The 16,488-nt window shown below is 50.0% G+C and overlaps 1 protein-coding gene across 1 annotated transcript; it reads left to right on the top strand.

The window, feature by feature from the left end:
* The first annotated feature begins 1,038 nt into the window (after positions 1-1,038).
* Positions 1,039-16,280, top strand: UBAC1 (UBA domain containing 1). The gene is made up of 10 exons (XM_087704869.1): positions 1,039-1,227; positions 4,096-4,216; positions 5,640-5,713; positions 6,428-6,535; positions 7,393-7,495; positions 8,992-9,100; positions 10,119-10,344; positions 12,218-12,304; positions 14,042-14,180; positions 15,667-16,280. The coding sequence occupies exons 1-10, from the start codon at positions 1,090-1,092 to the stop codon at positions 15,780-15,782; spliced, it is 1,221 nt and encodes a 406-aa protein (XP_087560995.1). The 5' UTR covers positions 1,039-1,089; the 3' UTR covers positions 15,783-16,280.
* Positions 16,281-16,488: the final 208 nt, after the last annotated feature.

A 16,488-nucleotide genomic window follows, 5' to 3' on the forward strand; every position in this document is an offset into this window, starting at 1 on the left:
ATTATTAAATGTGTACGCTGCCTTGAGTCTCAGTGATTCAACTCAACAATAGCCATAGCACTGAGACTTGTGTACCGCTTCACAGTGCTTTCTTGCCCTCTCTGAGCGGTTGAGTCCGCCTCTTGCCCCAACCATCTGGGTCCTCATTTGACCCACCTCAGAAGGACGGAAGGCTGAGTCAACCTTGAGCCTGGTGGGATTCGAACTGCCGAAATTCTGGCAGCCGGCAGTCAGCAGAAGTAGCCTGCAGTACCCCACTCTGACCACTGTGCCACCTCGGCTCTACAACAAAGGCATTGCAATAAAAAAAATAAAGATAATAGACCCAAGTACAATGAAGTGAGGCTCCCCCTCTTAGTCAGCCAAGACCTCTCTTTAAGCAACAACAGAGCAGGGGGGGGGAGCCTCCAAATTTGGGGATCCAAATATACATTATATTAGCCAATTATTATTATTTCTTCTTCTTCTTCTTCTTCTTCTTCTTCTTCTTCTTCTTCTTCTTCTTCTTCTTCTTCTTCTTCTTCTTCTTCTTCTTCTTCTTCTTCTTCTTCCTTCTTCTCTTTCTCCTCCTCCTCCTCCTCTCTAGCGTAGTACCGCAGGGTGCAGGCAGTTGGAAGTCCGTAAGTGTTAAACTGCAGTGTTTCTCAACCTTGGCAACTTTAAGTCCTGCGGACTTCAACTCCCAGAATCCCCCCAGCCAGCATAGCTGGCTGGGGGATTCTTGGGAGTTGAAGTCCGCAGGACTTAAAAGTTGCCAAGGTTGAGAAACACTGTGTTAAAGTGACCAAGATTGGAGACTCCTGGCATAGACGCGCGCGTTACGAGGCTGCAATCCCCGCCACGGGCGCTGGGGGCAGCCAAGGGGACGACCGTCTAGGAACGGCGCGGCGCCTTTCTCTCCCTCTCTCTCTCTCTCTCTCTCTCTCCCCCATGGTTTCTGGAGCCTGCAGAGCGGAAGGGGCGGGGAACCGCGGCCAGGACTGCAAGTCCCGTGGCGCCGCGCGGCGCGGCCACTTCCGGCGCGGGCGGGGGGGGCAGTCGGTGGGGCCGGGCCGGGCCGCGGGCCCTGAGGCGGCGGCGGCGGCGGCGATGTTCGTGCAGGAGGAGAAGATCTTCGCGGCGAAGGTGCTGCGGCTGCGCATCTGCGCGCTGGACGGCGCCGAGTGGCTGGAGGAGGTGGCCGAGGACACGGCCATCGAGCGCCTCAAGGAGCGCTGCCTCAAGCACGTAAGACTACAGCGCCCCTCATCCGCAGCCCGCCCCGCCCGACTGCGTAGCCCCTTCAGAAAGGGGCTGGCTACGGTGCCCATCATCCTCAGCACGGGCTGCTAAGTCGACTCCCCCCCACCTCCAATCCGGGGCTCCTGGGAAAATTGGGAGGACTACATAGCCCATCTCTCTTGGCCGGTCCTGAGCCGCCCGAGACCCCTTGGAGAGGGCGACCCCGGTGCCCATCATCCCCAGCCAGTAGTGATGGACTCCTTTGTCCTTCGTGCTGTGCCCCCCCCATTCAGATTGGATGGACTGCAATGCCCATCCTCCTCCTCCACTGCTGCCTTCAGGCACTTCGGGATGTCTGTCAAAGGGGCGCACTACATAGCCCATCACGTTTGACCAGCCTGCACCACCTCATGCCCTTTAGAGGGCGCTGTCCACGGTGCCCATCATCCTCACCCAGCACTCTGTGGAGCTCCTGACAGGGCTGTGTGTGGATTACATGACCCATCGTGAGGAGCCCTTCCAATGGGATTGACTGCAGCCCCCATGGTTCCCAGCCAGCACAGCTCATCTCCAGATCTGCTGGCTCTCTGCATGTCAGGGCCTTCCGCTCCCATCATCCCCAGCCGGGCAGCAGGCAGTGCTTCCAATCTGCTCGAAGGGAACACCCATAATCCCCTGCCTGCACCCTCACCTCTTCCAAACACAACACCCATCACTCTTTGCCTGTACAGCCAACCAGTCCAGGCTCCAAATCCACGTGGAAGGCTAGACTACCATCCTCACCCCTTCTAAGCCACCTTTCCTGGTTTGAAAAGACCCAGGACCCTCACTGAGGACCATATACTTGAGCATTGGGGGGTCTTTTGAAGCTTAAACGGGTCTTTGAAGGGTTTCAGTGGGAAACCCTTGATGTGGGAGGTGGGCTAATCTTGAAAGCAATTTATCTCCCCAGTTGCTTTTTGTATCCAAAAAGATGTTTGCAGTAACCAGGATTAAAGGCTGTCCCAGAAAGTGCAGAAACCACTTTTTGGGGGGGGAGAAGGGGGGCTGGTGGGTATCTCTGGGGTGAATCCAGACCCCTAAATTCAGGTCAATTTCCCCTTGTGAGAAAAACAAATAAAACTGCCTGATTCAACAGCCACCCAGACCGTGTCCTGAATCAACCCTGACTTTGCATTTCGAAGTTATTTTGAGAAATGAATAACATTCCAAGACCGAAATATCCCACAACAGATGCTTTCCGTAAAGGAGGGGAAAAAAATGTGCGTTTAGTTTTTTTGCGTAGTTTGTATAATCCCTATGAAAAAATACAAACGTTTTAAGAACAAGCTCACCCTGTTGTAGAATTGCGTGATTTTGCTAAAGGGATTTTGGGGTTTTTTTTAGCCAAATTTCCTTTTGTGGCTCAAAACGTAGAAACGTCACCCCTGAAATGGGCCAGTGGGAGTTTTCGTCAACGTTTGGGGGACACCAAGTGAATCTTGAGTTTGATTCTTGGTGATCTGCCCACTTTATTTTGAGAAAAGAGGCAAAGCTCTTTGCATTTCCATTTTAATTTTGTTCTCTTTTTTTTGAACGGGCACAGATTTCCAAATGAATAATATTTTAGCGGACGACTATCCCCCCCTTCTAGTTTTTAAGAAGCCAATCAGGGTGTTGAAAGGGATCTTAACTGAGACATGTAGGCAGAGGGGCAAGCCTTATGCTCAGGATCAGTTGATAGCATCTCCTGTCTCCTGCAAAAGGTCATTGCGGGGGAATATAAAAATAAACTTCCCCTGACATTATCACAGGAGAAAGTCATGCAGAGTCCTTTACGAACCTCTCGTATGTGTAGAAATCCCCATTATTTCACCGATCAGTCTGCACAAGTAATCCTCAACTTACAACCACAATTGGCATCAGGATTTCCCTTGGCTAAATAAGCTGGTTCTTAAGTGCTTCACGTCCAATTTTGCAATGTTTTCGCCATGGCTGTTAAGCGAATCGTCCAGTCGTTAAGTGCAGAAGAATGCAAAGAAGAATCTCTGACCACGTTAAGCCACATTCACTTACCAACGGTGTTACTAACTTAACAACTGCAGTGATTCACTTAACAACAATTTAAAATCCCGTGGACCACTAACATGATCTGCCTTATGACCGGCTGGGTGGGCGTGGCAAGGTGGTCATGTGACTAGGTGGGCCAATTCAATGTCACTCATGTCAAGGGGCGCCTCGCCAGCCTCTGCTCGCCCCTCCCCTCCCAGCCCCTCCTCGCCCTGCCCACCGGGCTCCTGAGGGCCCTGACAGGAAGCAGCTGCTGGAGCTAAGCAGCCCCCAGGAGAAAGAGTTGGCAAAACAGCTCAGTTCAAATTGGATCTGGCCGAGAAGGAGGCTCAGCAGAAGCACCTCACTGAGGACTAGGAGCATGGTCTTTCCAAGCAGAGGGAAGACCTGCGGGAGTGCAAGGCCAGGTGCCTGGAGGCTCAGTGGGCTGAGATGGTCAGCCAGTTCCAGGCCATGATGCCGTCCCACTGGAACGAGGCCCTCTGGCTCTTCACCACCAGCGGCTCTTCCCTCCGGCCTTTGCCCAAAGCCCCCCACCAGGAGGCCGAAGCAGACCCCAAGTCAGAATTTCTGCCCCCCACAAAAAGACCCCGAAGGGGGAGACTCTGCAGCAACACAAGCGTTCATTGCACGTATCCATCCCAGGGGTCGTAGTTAGAGGACCCCAGATTTAGTCGAATATAAAAAAATGCAAGTAATTTTTCTGTGGACCAACAAAATTTTCTCACGGACCACCCACCAGTTGGTGACTGCTGTTTTATAAAGCTTCCTTCTCTTTCCCTGTTCTTCCTTCCACCACCACCACCCCCAATTCCCTCCCTGCAGTGCGTATCGGGCAGCTTGGAAGACCCAAAATGCGTGACTCACCACAAACTCATCCACGCTGGTTCGGAGAAGGTGCTGAATGACACCAAGACAGTCTCGGAGGAAAACATTCAGGATCGAGGTGAGGGAATGGCTGGGGTGGAGTGGTGGGCATCACACGGGGTTCAGAAACACACACACACCCACCCCGTGAAATGCAGAGAAGGGGAGGCCAGGTGGAACGGGATTTTGGGAGCGGTCTCAAATAGCGGGGAAGGTCAGTTTCAGCGAATTCTTTATAATCGGTACCGAGAGCAGGCTTGATTCAGGGAACCCGAATAAGCAAGAGTTGAAAGGGTGCTTTGGAGATCATCCAGTCCAGCCTGCTTTCCACTGCAGGAATCCTCCACTACGGGATTCCCAGCAGATGCCCACCCAGGCCTCTGCTGGAAGCCTCTGGGCCCTCTCTTACCCTGATAGGAGCGGCCCTTCTGCCTCAGTGACCCCCGATCCTTCCCTTGGTATTTACTGGCTCCATCTTCCTTCTGCCCCTCCTCTTCTTTTTTTCCCCCTTCCTTCCTTCCTTTTTTTACTTTCATTCTTCCATCTCCTCCTCTCCTCTTTCCATCCTTGACTTTTTTCTCTCCCTCCCTCCCTCCTTTCCTTCCTTCCTTTTTTTACTTTCATCCTTCCTCCCATCTCCTCTCCTCTCCTTTTTTCATCCTTGACTTTTTTCTCTCCCTCCCTCCCTCCCTCGATCCTTTTTTCCCTTCCTCCAAACTTCTTTTTTTGTTGTTGTTGTTGTAAATGTGTTTTTATTTTCCATTTTCATTTTCGTACAGTCACATATATACTGTGCATAACCGGGGCCATATAACATTAAATAATAAACACAGCCATTCCTCTTGTCAACAATACCCCCAAAATAGAAACCCAACAATACCCCCCAAAATAGAAACCCAACTTCCTCCAAACTTCTTTCGTCCTATCAAAGCAGGAAATCTCACAAATTAAGATCTCACAGGCTGGGCCTCCTTCGGGTACCATCGACCGGGCAATGCCGGTTGGCGACTACTCGGGGGAGGGCCTTCTGCCCCGGCCCTGTGGAACGATCTCCCGGCAGAGATCCGGACCCTTCCCACTCTCTCGGCCTTCCGGAAAGCCACTAAAACCTGGCTGCTCCGGCAGGCCTGGGGCTGTTGACCCTAAAATACGGTCCAGCCCCATTTAGAACGGAGTGTATGGTGTGCTGTTTTTTAAATCTATCTTTCTTTTTCCCTGTATTTTATTTTTGATTTTATTTCTGTATTGTAAGCCGCCCGGAGTCCTACGGGATTGGGGGCATATAAATGTTATTAAACTTGTAAACTTGCAAACTTGCAAAGTTTTTACTTTCATCCTTCCTCCCATCCTCCTCTCCTTTTTCCATCCTTGACTTTTTTCTCTCCCTCCCTCCCTCCCTCGATCCTTTTTTCCCTTCCTCCAAACTCCTTTCGTCCTATCAAAGCAGGAAATGAAGCCAGACGCGACATCTCGTTCCATTTATCTTCTTCTTGTCTCCTCAGATGTTTTGGTCCTTGTGAAGAAAAGAGCACCACCGGCACCTCCCAAAATGGCCGAGGTCTCTGCCGAGGAGAAGGTGAGTCCCGAGGGCCGGGAGGCGGAAAGACTTTCAGCCTTCAAAGCTGCCCTTTAGCATCTGATCCCTCCTTCCATCCTTGGGTCACATCGTCAGCCTGGACTCTTTCACCACGTGAGGCCAAAGGGGACTTTTGCCATGAAAGCCGGCTGGGTGACTTTGGGCCCATCACCAGTGGGGGCAGGAGTTCTAGTCCCACCTTAGCTGTGAAAGGCAGCTGGGTGACTTTGGGCCCATCACCAGTGGGGGCGGGAGTTCTAGTCCCACCTTAGCTGTGAAAAGGCGGCTGGGTGACTTTGGGCCCATCACCAGTGGGAGCGGGAGTTCTAGTTCCACCTTAGCTGTGAAAGGCGGCTGGGTGACTTTGGGCCCATCACCAATGGGAGCGGGAGTTCTAGTCCCACCTTAGCTGTGAAAGCCGGCTGGGTGACTTTGGGCCCATCACCAGTGGGGGCGGGAGTTCTAGTCCCACCTTAGCTGTGAAAAGGCGGCTGGGTGACTTTGGGCCCATCACCAGTGGGGGCGGGAGTTCTAGTCCCACCTTAGCTGTGAAAAGGCGGCTGGGTGACTTTGGGCCCATCACCAGTGGGGGCGGGAGTTCTAGTCCCACAGCTGTGAAAGCCGGCTGGTTGACCGGACAGCTGCCAACAGCCCCACGGTGTGTTTGGAGGTGGTGGGCGACGACGTCTGAACGCAGATTCCTTTCCCATTTAGCGGAAGCAGGAAAATAAGGCGCCCGACAAGGAGGCGATCCTGAAAGCCACCACCAACCTCCCCTCCCACAGCGTGGATCGGAGTGTGGCCCACCACAACATGAGAGACGTGAGTCCTTGGCTCCTCCTGGGGGTGGGTAGGTGGGGGGGGGAGTTGCCCCTTGGCCCACTTCTCTCCAGGCCCAACACCTGTCGTGCCATAGATTCCCCATCACAGCACTTTACAGCTGGTTACAGAAGACAATTTGTGACGGAGAGTTCCCCCCTGCCCTCCCCCATGAAAAAAAATGCATTGAACTATGGCAGGGAAAGGTGTAAAAGGTGTAAAATAGGGCAAAAACCTCACTCAGCTTAGTCTCGCTTAGCAACAGATATTTTGGATTCAGTCGCGGTTGTGAGTCGCTGACGATCCGTACTGTCAATTTGCTTCCTTACAAAAGAAATAAGAGCCTCAGCCGGGATGATAATCCCTGCGAATCCCAATCTGGAACCATTCCAGGCAGCGGCTCCACCCCAAAGCCCTTGGCCTTTGTCCAGGCAGGCATTTCATCTCGACTCTAGTCGAGCTCTTAAAGACAACAGGCATTTTTGGGGTGTGTGTGTGTGTGCCTGGGGGGGAAAATGGACCTTGAAGATCACCGAAAATCTTCAAAGCAGAAGCTGTGAATGTCAAGGCAGTTTCGAAACAGGCAACTGTTTAAGGAGCGTCTCCATGGGGTGATGATAATAAAACGGGCCCAAAGATTGCTTTAAAAGGCAAATTGTTGTGTTTGAGATTCTCAAAAGGAAATTAAAAAAAGGGGGGGGGAGCAGGTACTGTACATTCAAATAATCCGCTAAATTGAAACGAATTCTCCTGCCCAAAGTCAGCACCAAAGGATGAAAGGCCAAGCATAGGAAAGGGGTGTGTGTGTTTTGGGGGTGGGGGGTGGGGGGAGTTTTATTCAGAGACGTTCTTCCTCCTAGTTTCAGACGGAGCTTCGGAAAATCTTGGTCTCGCTCATCGAGGTGGCCCAGAAGCTGTTGGCCCTGAACCCAGACGCTGTCGAGCTCTTCAAGAAGGCAAACGGTACGGAGAGGAAAAACGTTTTATTTATTTCTATCCCGCCTTGACCATTTAACAACTTTTGCAAAACACCTTCCTCCTCCTATTCCCTCCCCCCCCTGACAACAACCCTGTGAGGTGGGCCTGGGCTGAGAGAGACAGAGAGACTGTGATCCAAAGTTGTCCAGCTTCTGTCCCTAAGAAGCTGGACTCGAACACTCCGTCTCCCGACAACTGGGCCCCCAAGTCAGAAGAAAACTTTACTTGCCATAGCTGACTGCTAAATAAATCCCTGCAATTGTTCAGGTAGTAACACAATTGTAAAGTGAATCTGGCTGGTCAGAAACTCACAAAAGGGGATCCCGTCACACACACACACACACACACCTGGGACACTGCAACCGTCGTAAGTACATGCCAGTGGCCTAGCTTCTCAATTCTGATCATGTGACCATGGGGAATGTAAGTGAAAAAATGTTCCCCAGCCCCTTTGTTTCAGTGCCATTTTAACTTTGAAAGCTCCCTGGATTAGCTGTTACAAGTCGAGGGCTGCCTGTAACTCTTGAGTGGTCGTTAAATGAGCGGTTTTAAGCCGAGGACCACCTAAAAGGTGGCCGAGGAAGTGGTCATAAGTCAAGGACTACGAATGGAATAGAATAGGATTAGAATTAGGAATGGGATGGGAAGGGAGGGGAAGAGAATAGAGAATAGAATAGAATAAGAATTCTAAGGGGAGGAAGGGGAAGGAGAGAAGGGAAAGGAGAGGAGGAAGGAAGGAGAGAAGAAAGAAAAGAAAGGGGGGAAGGAAGGAGGGAGGGAAGGAAGGAGGGAAGGAAGGAGAGAAGGAGAGAAGAAAGGAGGGAAGGAAGGAGGGAATGTAGGAGAGAAGGGGGGAAGGAAGGAAGAAAGGAAGGGGGAAGGAAGGAGAGAAGGAGAGAAGAAAGGAGGAAGGAAGGAGGGAATGTAGGAGAGAAGGGGGGAAGGAAGGAGGAAAGGAAGGGGGAAGGAAGGAGAGAAGGAGAGAAGAAAGGAGGAAGGAAGGAGGGAATGTAGGAGAGAAGAGGGGAAGGAAGGAGGAAAGGAAGGGGGAAGGAAGAAGAGAAGGAGAGAAGAAAGGGGGGAGGGAAGGGGGAAGGAGGGAGGGAAGGAAGGAGAGTAGGAGAGAAGGAGGGAAGGAAGGAAGAAGAAGTAGGATTGTTGTAAGATAAGATGGATTTATGGGATGGTAAGAAAGCAATTTCAAGTATATTGTCAACTGTAGGGGGAAAAATTGTTATAAATACATATTATTAATAACAGTTATGAGATAAAAAAAAAAATTCTTTTATCGGCCAAGTGTGATTGGACACACAAGGGATTTGTCTTTGGTGCAGATGCTCTCAGTGGACATCAAAAGACAGGATACATTGGTCAATTAATGATAGTCACAGGGTACAAATAAGCAATCAGGAAACAATTCTAATTATAAAACAATTATAGATAATAACCTCGAGATTCGTCCTTCCTTTTTCCTTCTCTAGCCATGTTGGATGAGGATGACGACGACCGAGTGGACGAAATTGCTCTCCGCCAGCTGACCGAAATGGGCTTCCCGGAGAGCAGAGCCATCAAAGCCCTTCGCCTCAGCCAGTAGGTAGCACTCTGTGTGTGTCTGTGTGTGTGTCCATTCCCTCATAATGTCATCCCCCTCCCCTCCCAGGTTTGTTTTCTGCAAACAACACACACACACACACACACACACACACACACACCGCATTTCAAATTGCTGGGGGTCTCCCCTCCTTTCCGCAGGGCCAATACTACTTTGAGCCCCCTTGGGGGGGGGGCTTTCCAGGAGGGGGGGAGTTGCTTGACCGAGTCAGGAACTGGACTAAGAGGGTTCACTTTCCACAATTGCAGTGAAAATGTTGGGGGGGGGGGGAACCAGTCTCTTGCTGAGCAGGAGGTTGGTCTAGACCAGTGTTTCTCAACCTTGGCCACTTGAAGATGTCCGGACTTCAACTCCCAGAATTCCCCAGCCAGCGAATGCTGGCTGGGGAATTCTGGGAGTTGAAGTCCGGGCATCTTCAAGTGGCCAAGGTTGAGAAACACTGGTCTAGAAGACCTCCAAGGTCCCTTCGGAATAGAAGAGAATAGGAATAAGAATAGGAATAGAATTCTTTATCGGCCAAGTGTGACTGGACGCACAAGGAATTAGCCTTTGGTGCATATTGTTACTCATTATGTTCCTATTATACGTAGTCCTATCAGGACGCCGTGGCTCAGGAGTTAAGATGCTGAGTTGGTCGATCAGAAAGGTTGGCGGTTCAAATCCCTAGCGCCACGTAATGGAGTGAGCTCCCAGGACTCGTCCCTGCCACCCTAGCAGTTCGAAAGCACTTTTTAAAAATGCAGGTAGAAAATAGGAACCACCTTTGGTGGGAAGAGAACAGCGTTCCGTGCGCCTTTGGTGTTGAGTCATGCCGGCCACATGACCACGGAGACGTCTTCGGACAGCGCTGGCTCTTCGGCTTTGAAAGGGAGATGAGCATCGCCCCCTAGAGTCGGGAACGACTAGCATATGTGTGTGATATTCCTATTATATTCCTATTATATATTATCTATGATTCTATGTTTCACGTGTTGACGCGTGTCCTTCGTTCTGCAGCATGTCCGTGACTCAGGCCATGGAGTGGCTCATTGAGCACGCCGATGACCCCACGGTTGACGCCCCCATGCCAGGCCACGCCCCCATGGGAAGCGCAGCCGAAGAAGCGGGGTCTGCCGTCCCCCAGGCGGTCAACGGGGCCAGCTCAGCGGAGGAGCCCAAGGACGAGCTGACGGAAATATTCAAGAAGATACGAAGGAAACGAGAGTTTCGTCCGGATCCGCGGGTACTTTCCCTGCTCCGGGTTTTTACACTCGCCAGCCCGGTTTGCCCCCCCTCTCCACCCCCCCCTCCCTAAAAAGTATAATGGACTCCCAGGGCTGCTCTAAGATAACCAGTCTTCTGTCTTGGTAGTCCTCGACTTACAACTGGTCACTTAGCAACCATTATAACAGAACCCCAATCCCCAAATGTTTTATCCAGTTTCAAAGTTCTGACAACACACAGACACAAACCTCTGCAGTCACATGGCCACAGTTCGAGCGCTTTGACAACTGACCCACATTTATGGCTGTTTGCCGGGCCTCGTGGTTGCCCGATTGCAATCGTGCAGGATTTGTTTTGTTGGAAACTTCTTTACAATTCCAATTTCTGGCAATGAGTTCGCTTAAGGACCATTGCAAAAAAAAAGGTTGTAAAATCAGGGCCGGTCACTTGGTGTGCCCCACTTTAAAAGCCTTGGGGCCAGGCACTATTACAGCCACAACCCAAAGGCTACCTGTGGTGGTCTTCAGGGCAGCTGGTAAGGGAGCTGCCCCTTCCCTCCCTCTGAGATGTCCTCGTTTGTTTAAAAAAAAAGAGCATTAGGAAGCTTATAGAGTGCTCTGTAACGTTCCCGTGGTTCGTCCATGAGGCCAATGTGGAGAAAAGACACGGACACGAGCTTTCTCGGGATGGAGCGACCCAGATTGGGGGTCTGAGAGCCCCTTTTATTGAGATAGGACCAAGGCAGGAGGAGCAATAAGCATGTGCTTAAAAACAGCCTGTCAAAGTACAATTTCTAATCTACTGCTCAGGGAAGTTCTGTCTGTATATGGTCAAATCCTGGGCGTCATTGGTAGGGCACATCTCAGGATGTTATGTTATGAACTATCAGGATGTTATGGGGTTTTAGGAGTTTGTTTTCTCCTGTGTGGTTCAGCGTGGCTCTGCATGCCCTGGTATGAACTGGGCCATGGGTGACACAAACCTACACAAGGAACTATATTACAACAGTGCTCCTGGGGGCTGGGGGGGAGGGAAATTGAGCAAAAGCGGACCATTTCTTTGTTCATTTCTGCCCTCCCCAACCCCCCAGGAGCTCTCTGAAAACCTCCTAAAGACTATGCAAGGCCATTTTGGTGAAGGGGGCAGGTGATACTGGGTGTACCTAGGTACACCCATGTTACACCTATCCTCCGTGAGCTGCACTGGCTTCCCATCGGTCTCTGGACACGCTTCAAGGTGCTGGTTATTGCCTTTAAAGCCCTACATGGCATCGGACCTGGATATCTCCGTGACCGCCTCCTGCAACATACCTCCCAGCATCCAATAAGATTGCACAGGGCGGGCCTTCTCCGGGTACCGTCAGCCACACAATGCCGCCTGGCGGTTCCCCGGGGGAGAGCCTTCTCTGTTGCTGCCCCGGCCCTTTGGAACGAGCTACCCCCTGAGATCCGGACCCTCCCCACTCTCCTGGCCTTCTGTAAGTCCGTTAAGACCTGGCTGTTTCGGCAGGCCTGGGGCTGTTGAGCTTGACTGAACTTCAGCCCCATTATAACTGAGTGCATGTTGTGTTTTTTTCTGTTTTAAACTCTGTTGTTTTTGGTGTTTTTAATCTTTTTAATATTTTAATTGCTTTTATGTAAGCCGCCCGGAGTCCTTCGGGATTGGGCGGCATACAAATCTATTAAAATTACCAAATTACAAATTTTAGGAGGCAAAAAAAATGCTGTATTCGGTCTATAAGACACACCCAGATTTTCAGCCTCTCTTCTGAGGGGAAAAGGTGCGTCTTATACTCCAAAGAATACGGTACCTCCTGGCCTTGGGTGTCCTGGGGAAGTGGCACAGGATGCGGTTTGGCCCTCCACGTAAGCGGTTCCGTGGTTCTCTTTCAGGCGGTGGCGGCCTTAATGGAGATGGGCTTTGACGAGAAAGAAGTCGTGGACGCCCTCAGGGTCAACAACAACCAGCAAAACGCCGCCGTGAGTCTCCCCCGACTTGAGCAGGGCTGACCTGCTTCTCCCACGCAGCTTCCCCAGGGGCCCAAAGTCCACGGGGGGGGGGGGGGGAACGTGACAGCTTCTCCCAATGAGAAAAAGGGGTCAACCTAATCTCCAAAGCTCCTGAAGGGCAAGACTAGAAATAGCCGGTGGAAACTTATTAAAGAGAGAAGCAGCCTAGAACTCGGGAGGAATTTCCTGGCAGGGAGGGCGATGAACCAGTGGGACGGCTTGCCTCCAGACGTTGGGGGTGCTCGAACACTGGAGGGCTTTCAAGAGTCTCTGTAAGGTCTCCTGCCTTGAGCAGGGGGGTTGGACTAGAAGACCTCCAAGGCCCCTTCCCATCCTATGATTCTGTGTCCGGAAATGCTTGGATGGGTTCCTTCAAAAACCCTGCTGACTGCATGTTTAGTGAGATGATGGTGATGATAGCAATTAAGCTTGTAATCTACCCAATTCTGGATGGTTAAAAGAAAAGTGAAACCTTTTTCCAAGGGGGTTGCGTTCTTGGAAGAGTTTGCCCTGGGCTTTTTACATTTCCCCAATTTAGCCAGACTTTCCCTGGTAGGTTCCCATCCATAGCAATAGCAATAGCAGTTAGACTTATATACCGCTTCATAGGGCTTTCAGCCCTCTCTAAGCGGTTTACAGAGTCGGCATATCGCCCCCAACAACAATCCGGGTCCTCATTTTACCCACCTCGGAAGGATGGAAGGCTGAGTCAACCCTGAGCCGGTGAGATTTGAACAGCCGAACTGCAGAACTGCAGTCAGCTGAAGTAGCCTGCAGTGCTGCATTTAACCACTGCGCCACGTCGGCATGCAGTAACCAACCTTCCAAACTCAAGACAAAACAGAATTAAATACTTTCTTTGGCCATGTGAGGCTAGACGCACAAGGAAAATTTGGAAAATTTGGCAGAAGTTCTCAGCACACATGCAGAGCAACAGAATAATGATAATAACCATAAAAAATAATACCAATAAGAGGGGAGAGTAAGAAAGATAATAAGGATAAACAATAATATTCAACCATACTCTCTGGGTAAATATACACATAGACCTAACAGAGCTGAGGTGGCGCAGTGGTTAAATGCAGCACTGCAGGCCACTTCAGCTGACTGCTAGTTCTGCAGTTCGGCTGTTCAAATCTCACCGGCTCAGGGTTGACTCAGCCTTCCATCCTTCCGAGGTGGGTGAAATGAGGACCCGGATTGTTGTTGGGGGCGATATGCTGACTCTGTAAAACCGCTTAGAGAGGGCTGAAAGCCCTATGAAGCGGTATATAAGTCTCACTGCTATTGCTATTGCTACCTTAGATAGCTCTGAGAGAATTAGCCGTTCAGCAGAGCGATGGCAGGAGGGGAAAAAACTCCCTGGATTTTAGCCTGCAATGCCCTATAGCGGAGTCCCAGGGGGAGGAGTTGAAACTGTTTTATGTCCAGGATGTGAGGGCTCTATAGATATATTCCTCATTCCGACCCATGCACTATAGAGGGGTTGAATGGAAGGCAGGCTGGCTGGCTGGTTGCAGTTGTTTCCTCGGAAGTCTCAACTTTCCATTAAAGTCTTTTTACCTGCCCTGTTTGGTAGCTAGACCAGACCAGGCAGCTACCGAAGGATAAAGGACAGAATCCGTTGAGTTGTTGCTCACACTTCCTCTCTTCCTTGGAGGGATGCAAAGGGCTCATCCTTTCCCTCTCTCTCTTTCCTCCGCTCAGTGTGAGTGGCTGCTGGGCGACCGGAAGCCGACCCCGGAAGATTTAGACAAGGGGATCGACCCTGCCAGTCCTCTTTTCCAAGCCATCTTAGAAAACCCCGTGGTGCAGCTGGGGCTGACAAACCCCAAAACCCTACTTGGTAAGTCCCATGGCTCCCCAGGAGTTTCAGTGCAGAGGTCGGAGACAAGGAAGGAGGAGGGGGGGAATAAAAATATGGTGGATTATGCAAAATGTTCTTTAAAAAAGGATAAAGTTTACCCCTCAGCTATTTTTGTTAGGCATAATTACTGACTGTACAGCTGTAGAGGTTAATTTGATTTTGCACTTGATAACTGCAGCTAGATTGTTGGTGGTGCAGTACTGGAAGAAGGAAGATTTGCCTACTATCCAAGAATGGACACTGAAAGTCACAAACTTAGCAGAGATGGCTAAAATATCTGCATATCTTAAAGACTATTCAAACGCGAGATATAAACGAGACTGGAAAAAATGGATTGACTATATTCAAAATAAATATGGGTCTAGGAAATTTCAGATAGCTTATGATTAAGATCAGGGATGATACAAATTGTTTATAGTTAGCAAGGAGGAGCTAAGCTCAATTTAAAGACGTTATTAATTTTCTACTTTCTCTTTAAGGATATTTTAAACTGTTTTTGTTAAAGACTTATACCTTGTATTGGTTCTGGGAAATGGGGGGGTAGGAAGAGGGGGAGGGAGGGAAGTATTCTAGGTTGGAGGAGGGGTGTTGGATTTTAAGGTAATATGATTGTACATGTACACTGCTATGCCTTATTTTTTCTTTCTTATTTTAAAACAAAGATATGTTATGTATATTGAAATGGAATTATCAATACCATCAACACAAAAGGGAGTTTGCTCAGAAGCTGAAATACACCAAGTGAATGAGAGGAAGAGTGGGAAGCAGAGGAGAGAAGAAAGATAGGAAGAGAGGGATAGGAGAGAGGGTGAAGGGGGAAGATGAGGTCTATAAGGAGGAGTGGAAAGGGGAGGGAGGAGAAGGAGAAAGGAAGGGGAGGTAGAGTAGAAAAGGATGATGGAGGGAAGAAAGGATGTAGAAGAGTGGGAAGCAGAGGAGAGAAGAAAGATAGGAAGAGAGGGATAGGAGAGAGGGTGAAGGGGGGTAGATGAGGTATATAAGGAGGAGTGGTAAGGGGAGAGAGGAGAAGGAGAAAGGAAGGGGAAGTAGAGTAGAAAAGGATGATGGAGGGAAGAAAGGAGGTAGAGAGGGGGAGGATTGAGGTGGAAGAAAGTGTCGGATAAGGTATAAATATGGTGTATGGAGAGCAGAAGAGCCAATAATTGGTTTTTTTCTGGTAGTTGATGGCAAGATGAATTGATGTAATTACTTAATAATACAACATGATATTGGTTATGTAATAGCATACATGTGATTATATGTTATGAAAATGGAAAATAAAAAATTTTTATGCAAAAAAAAAAAAAGATTGGGGGGGCGGGAACTAACCTCTACCGGCTACAATACGGTATTGCCAAAATGGTGCTCCTAATCAATGCCTAGTTTTCCTTTGAAACTTGGCTCGAGGCTCATGATTCAATTAGGGCACCTTTCGGAAACCTGACGCTCTTCTTTTCTCCGTCAGCTTTCGAAGACATGCTGGAGAACCCCTTGAACAGCACGCAGTGGATGAACGACCCCGAAACCGGGCCGGTCATGTTACAGATCTCCCGAATCTTCCAGACCTTGAATCGCACCTAAAGGGGTCTCCGGCTATCTCCGCTCCGCCGTGTTGGATTTTCCGCTTTGCTCCGATCCCAGAAGGAAGCCGAGGCGCCGATAGGAGGCCGAGCCTTTTCGCCAAGGCGCCCGACGCGTGTTTTCTTTTTGCCTTTTGAGTCTTTTGGGTTGACGTGTTAAAGAGACTTTCGGTTTGGTTGCACTGCCAGCTTCCGCCCTGTGCCGTTTCTCTGTTTTTAAGTGTAGTGGGAGACAGTGGGATGAGACGCCGTTTCCTTCCAAGGGTTTCTATTAAAGAGAGAGAGAGAGAGAATCGGAAAGCGATCCATCCTTATAACCAGAAAAGGCGTTTGCAATTAGGAATCCGACGATGGGGGAAAACGAGACGGCTTCATCCGTCGGTGCAGAGCTACCGGAACGGCACGGGGTTCTTTTGCACGCAAGCCCTTTGCCGGGACGTTTCGTTTCTCCTCTTTTAAGTTATTTCTGTTGTAAAATACAGGAGGATTTTTAAACTGACGGTCTTGAGGGTTTTTGCTGTGGAAAGAAATGTCCTTTACTGGGTTCGGCTCCAAGTGGGGAAGAAGACACTGGTGTAACGTTCCCGTGGTTCGTCCATGAGGCCAATGTTGAGAAAAGACAGGACACAATTTCTCGGGATGGAGCGACCCAGATTGGGGGTCTGAGAGCCCCTTTTATTGAGATAGGACAAAGGCAGGAGGAGCAA

The sequence above is a fragment of the Thamnophis sirtalis genome, unplaced genomic scaffold, assembly GCF_051295495.1.
Source record: "Thamnophis sirtalis isolate CommonGarterSnake01/CBP01778 unplaced genomic scaffold, rThaSir2_p1.2 scaffold_2, whole genome shotgun sequence".
NCBI lineage: Eukaryota > Metazoa > Chordata > Lepidosauria > Squamata > Natricidae > Thamnophis > Thamnophis sirtalis.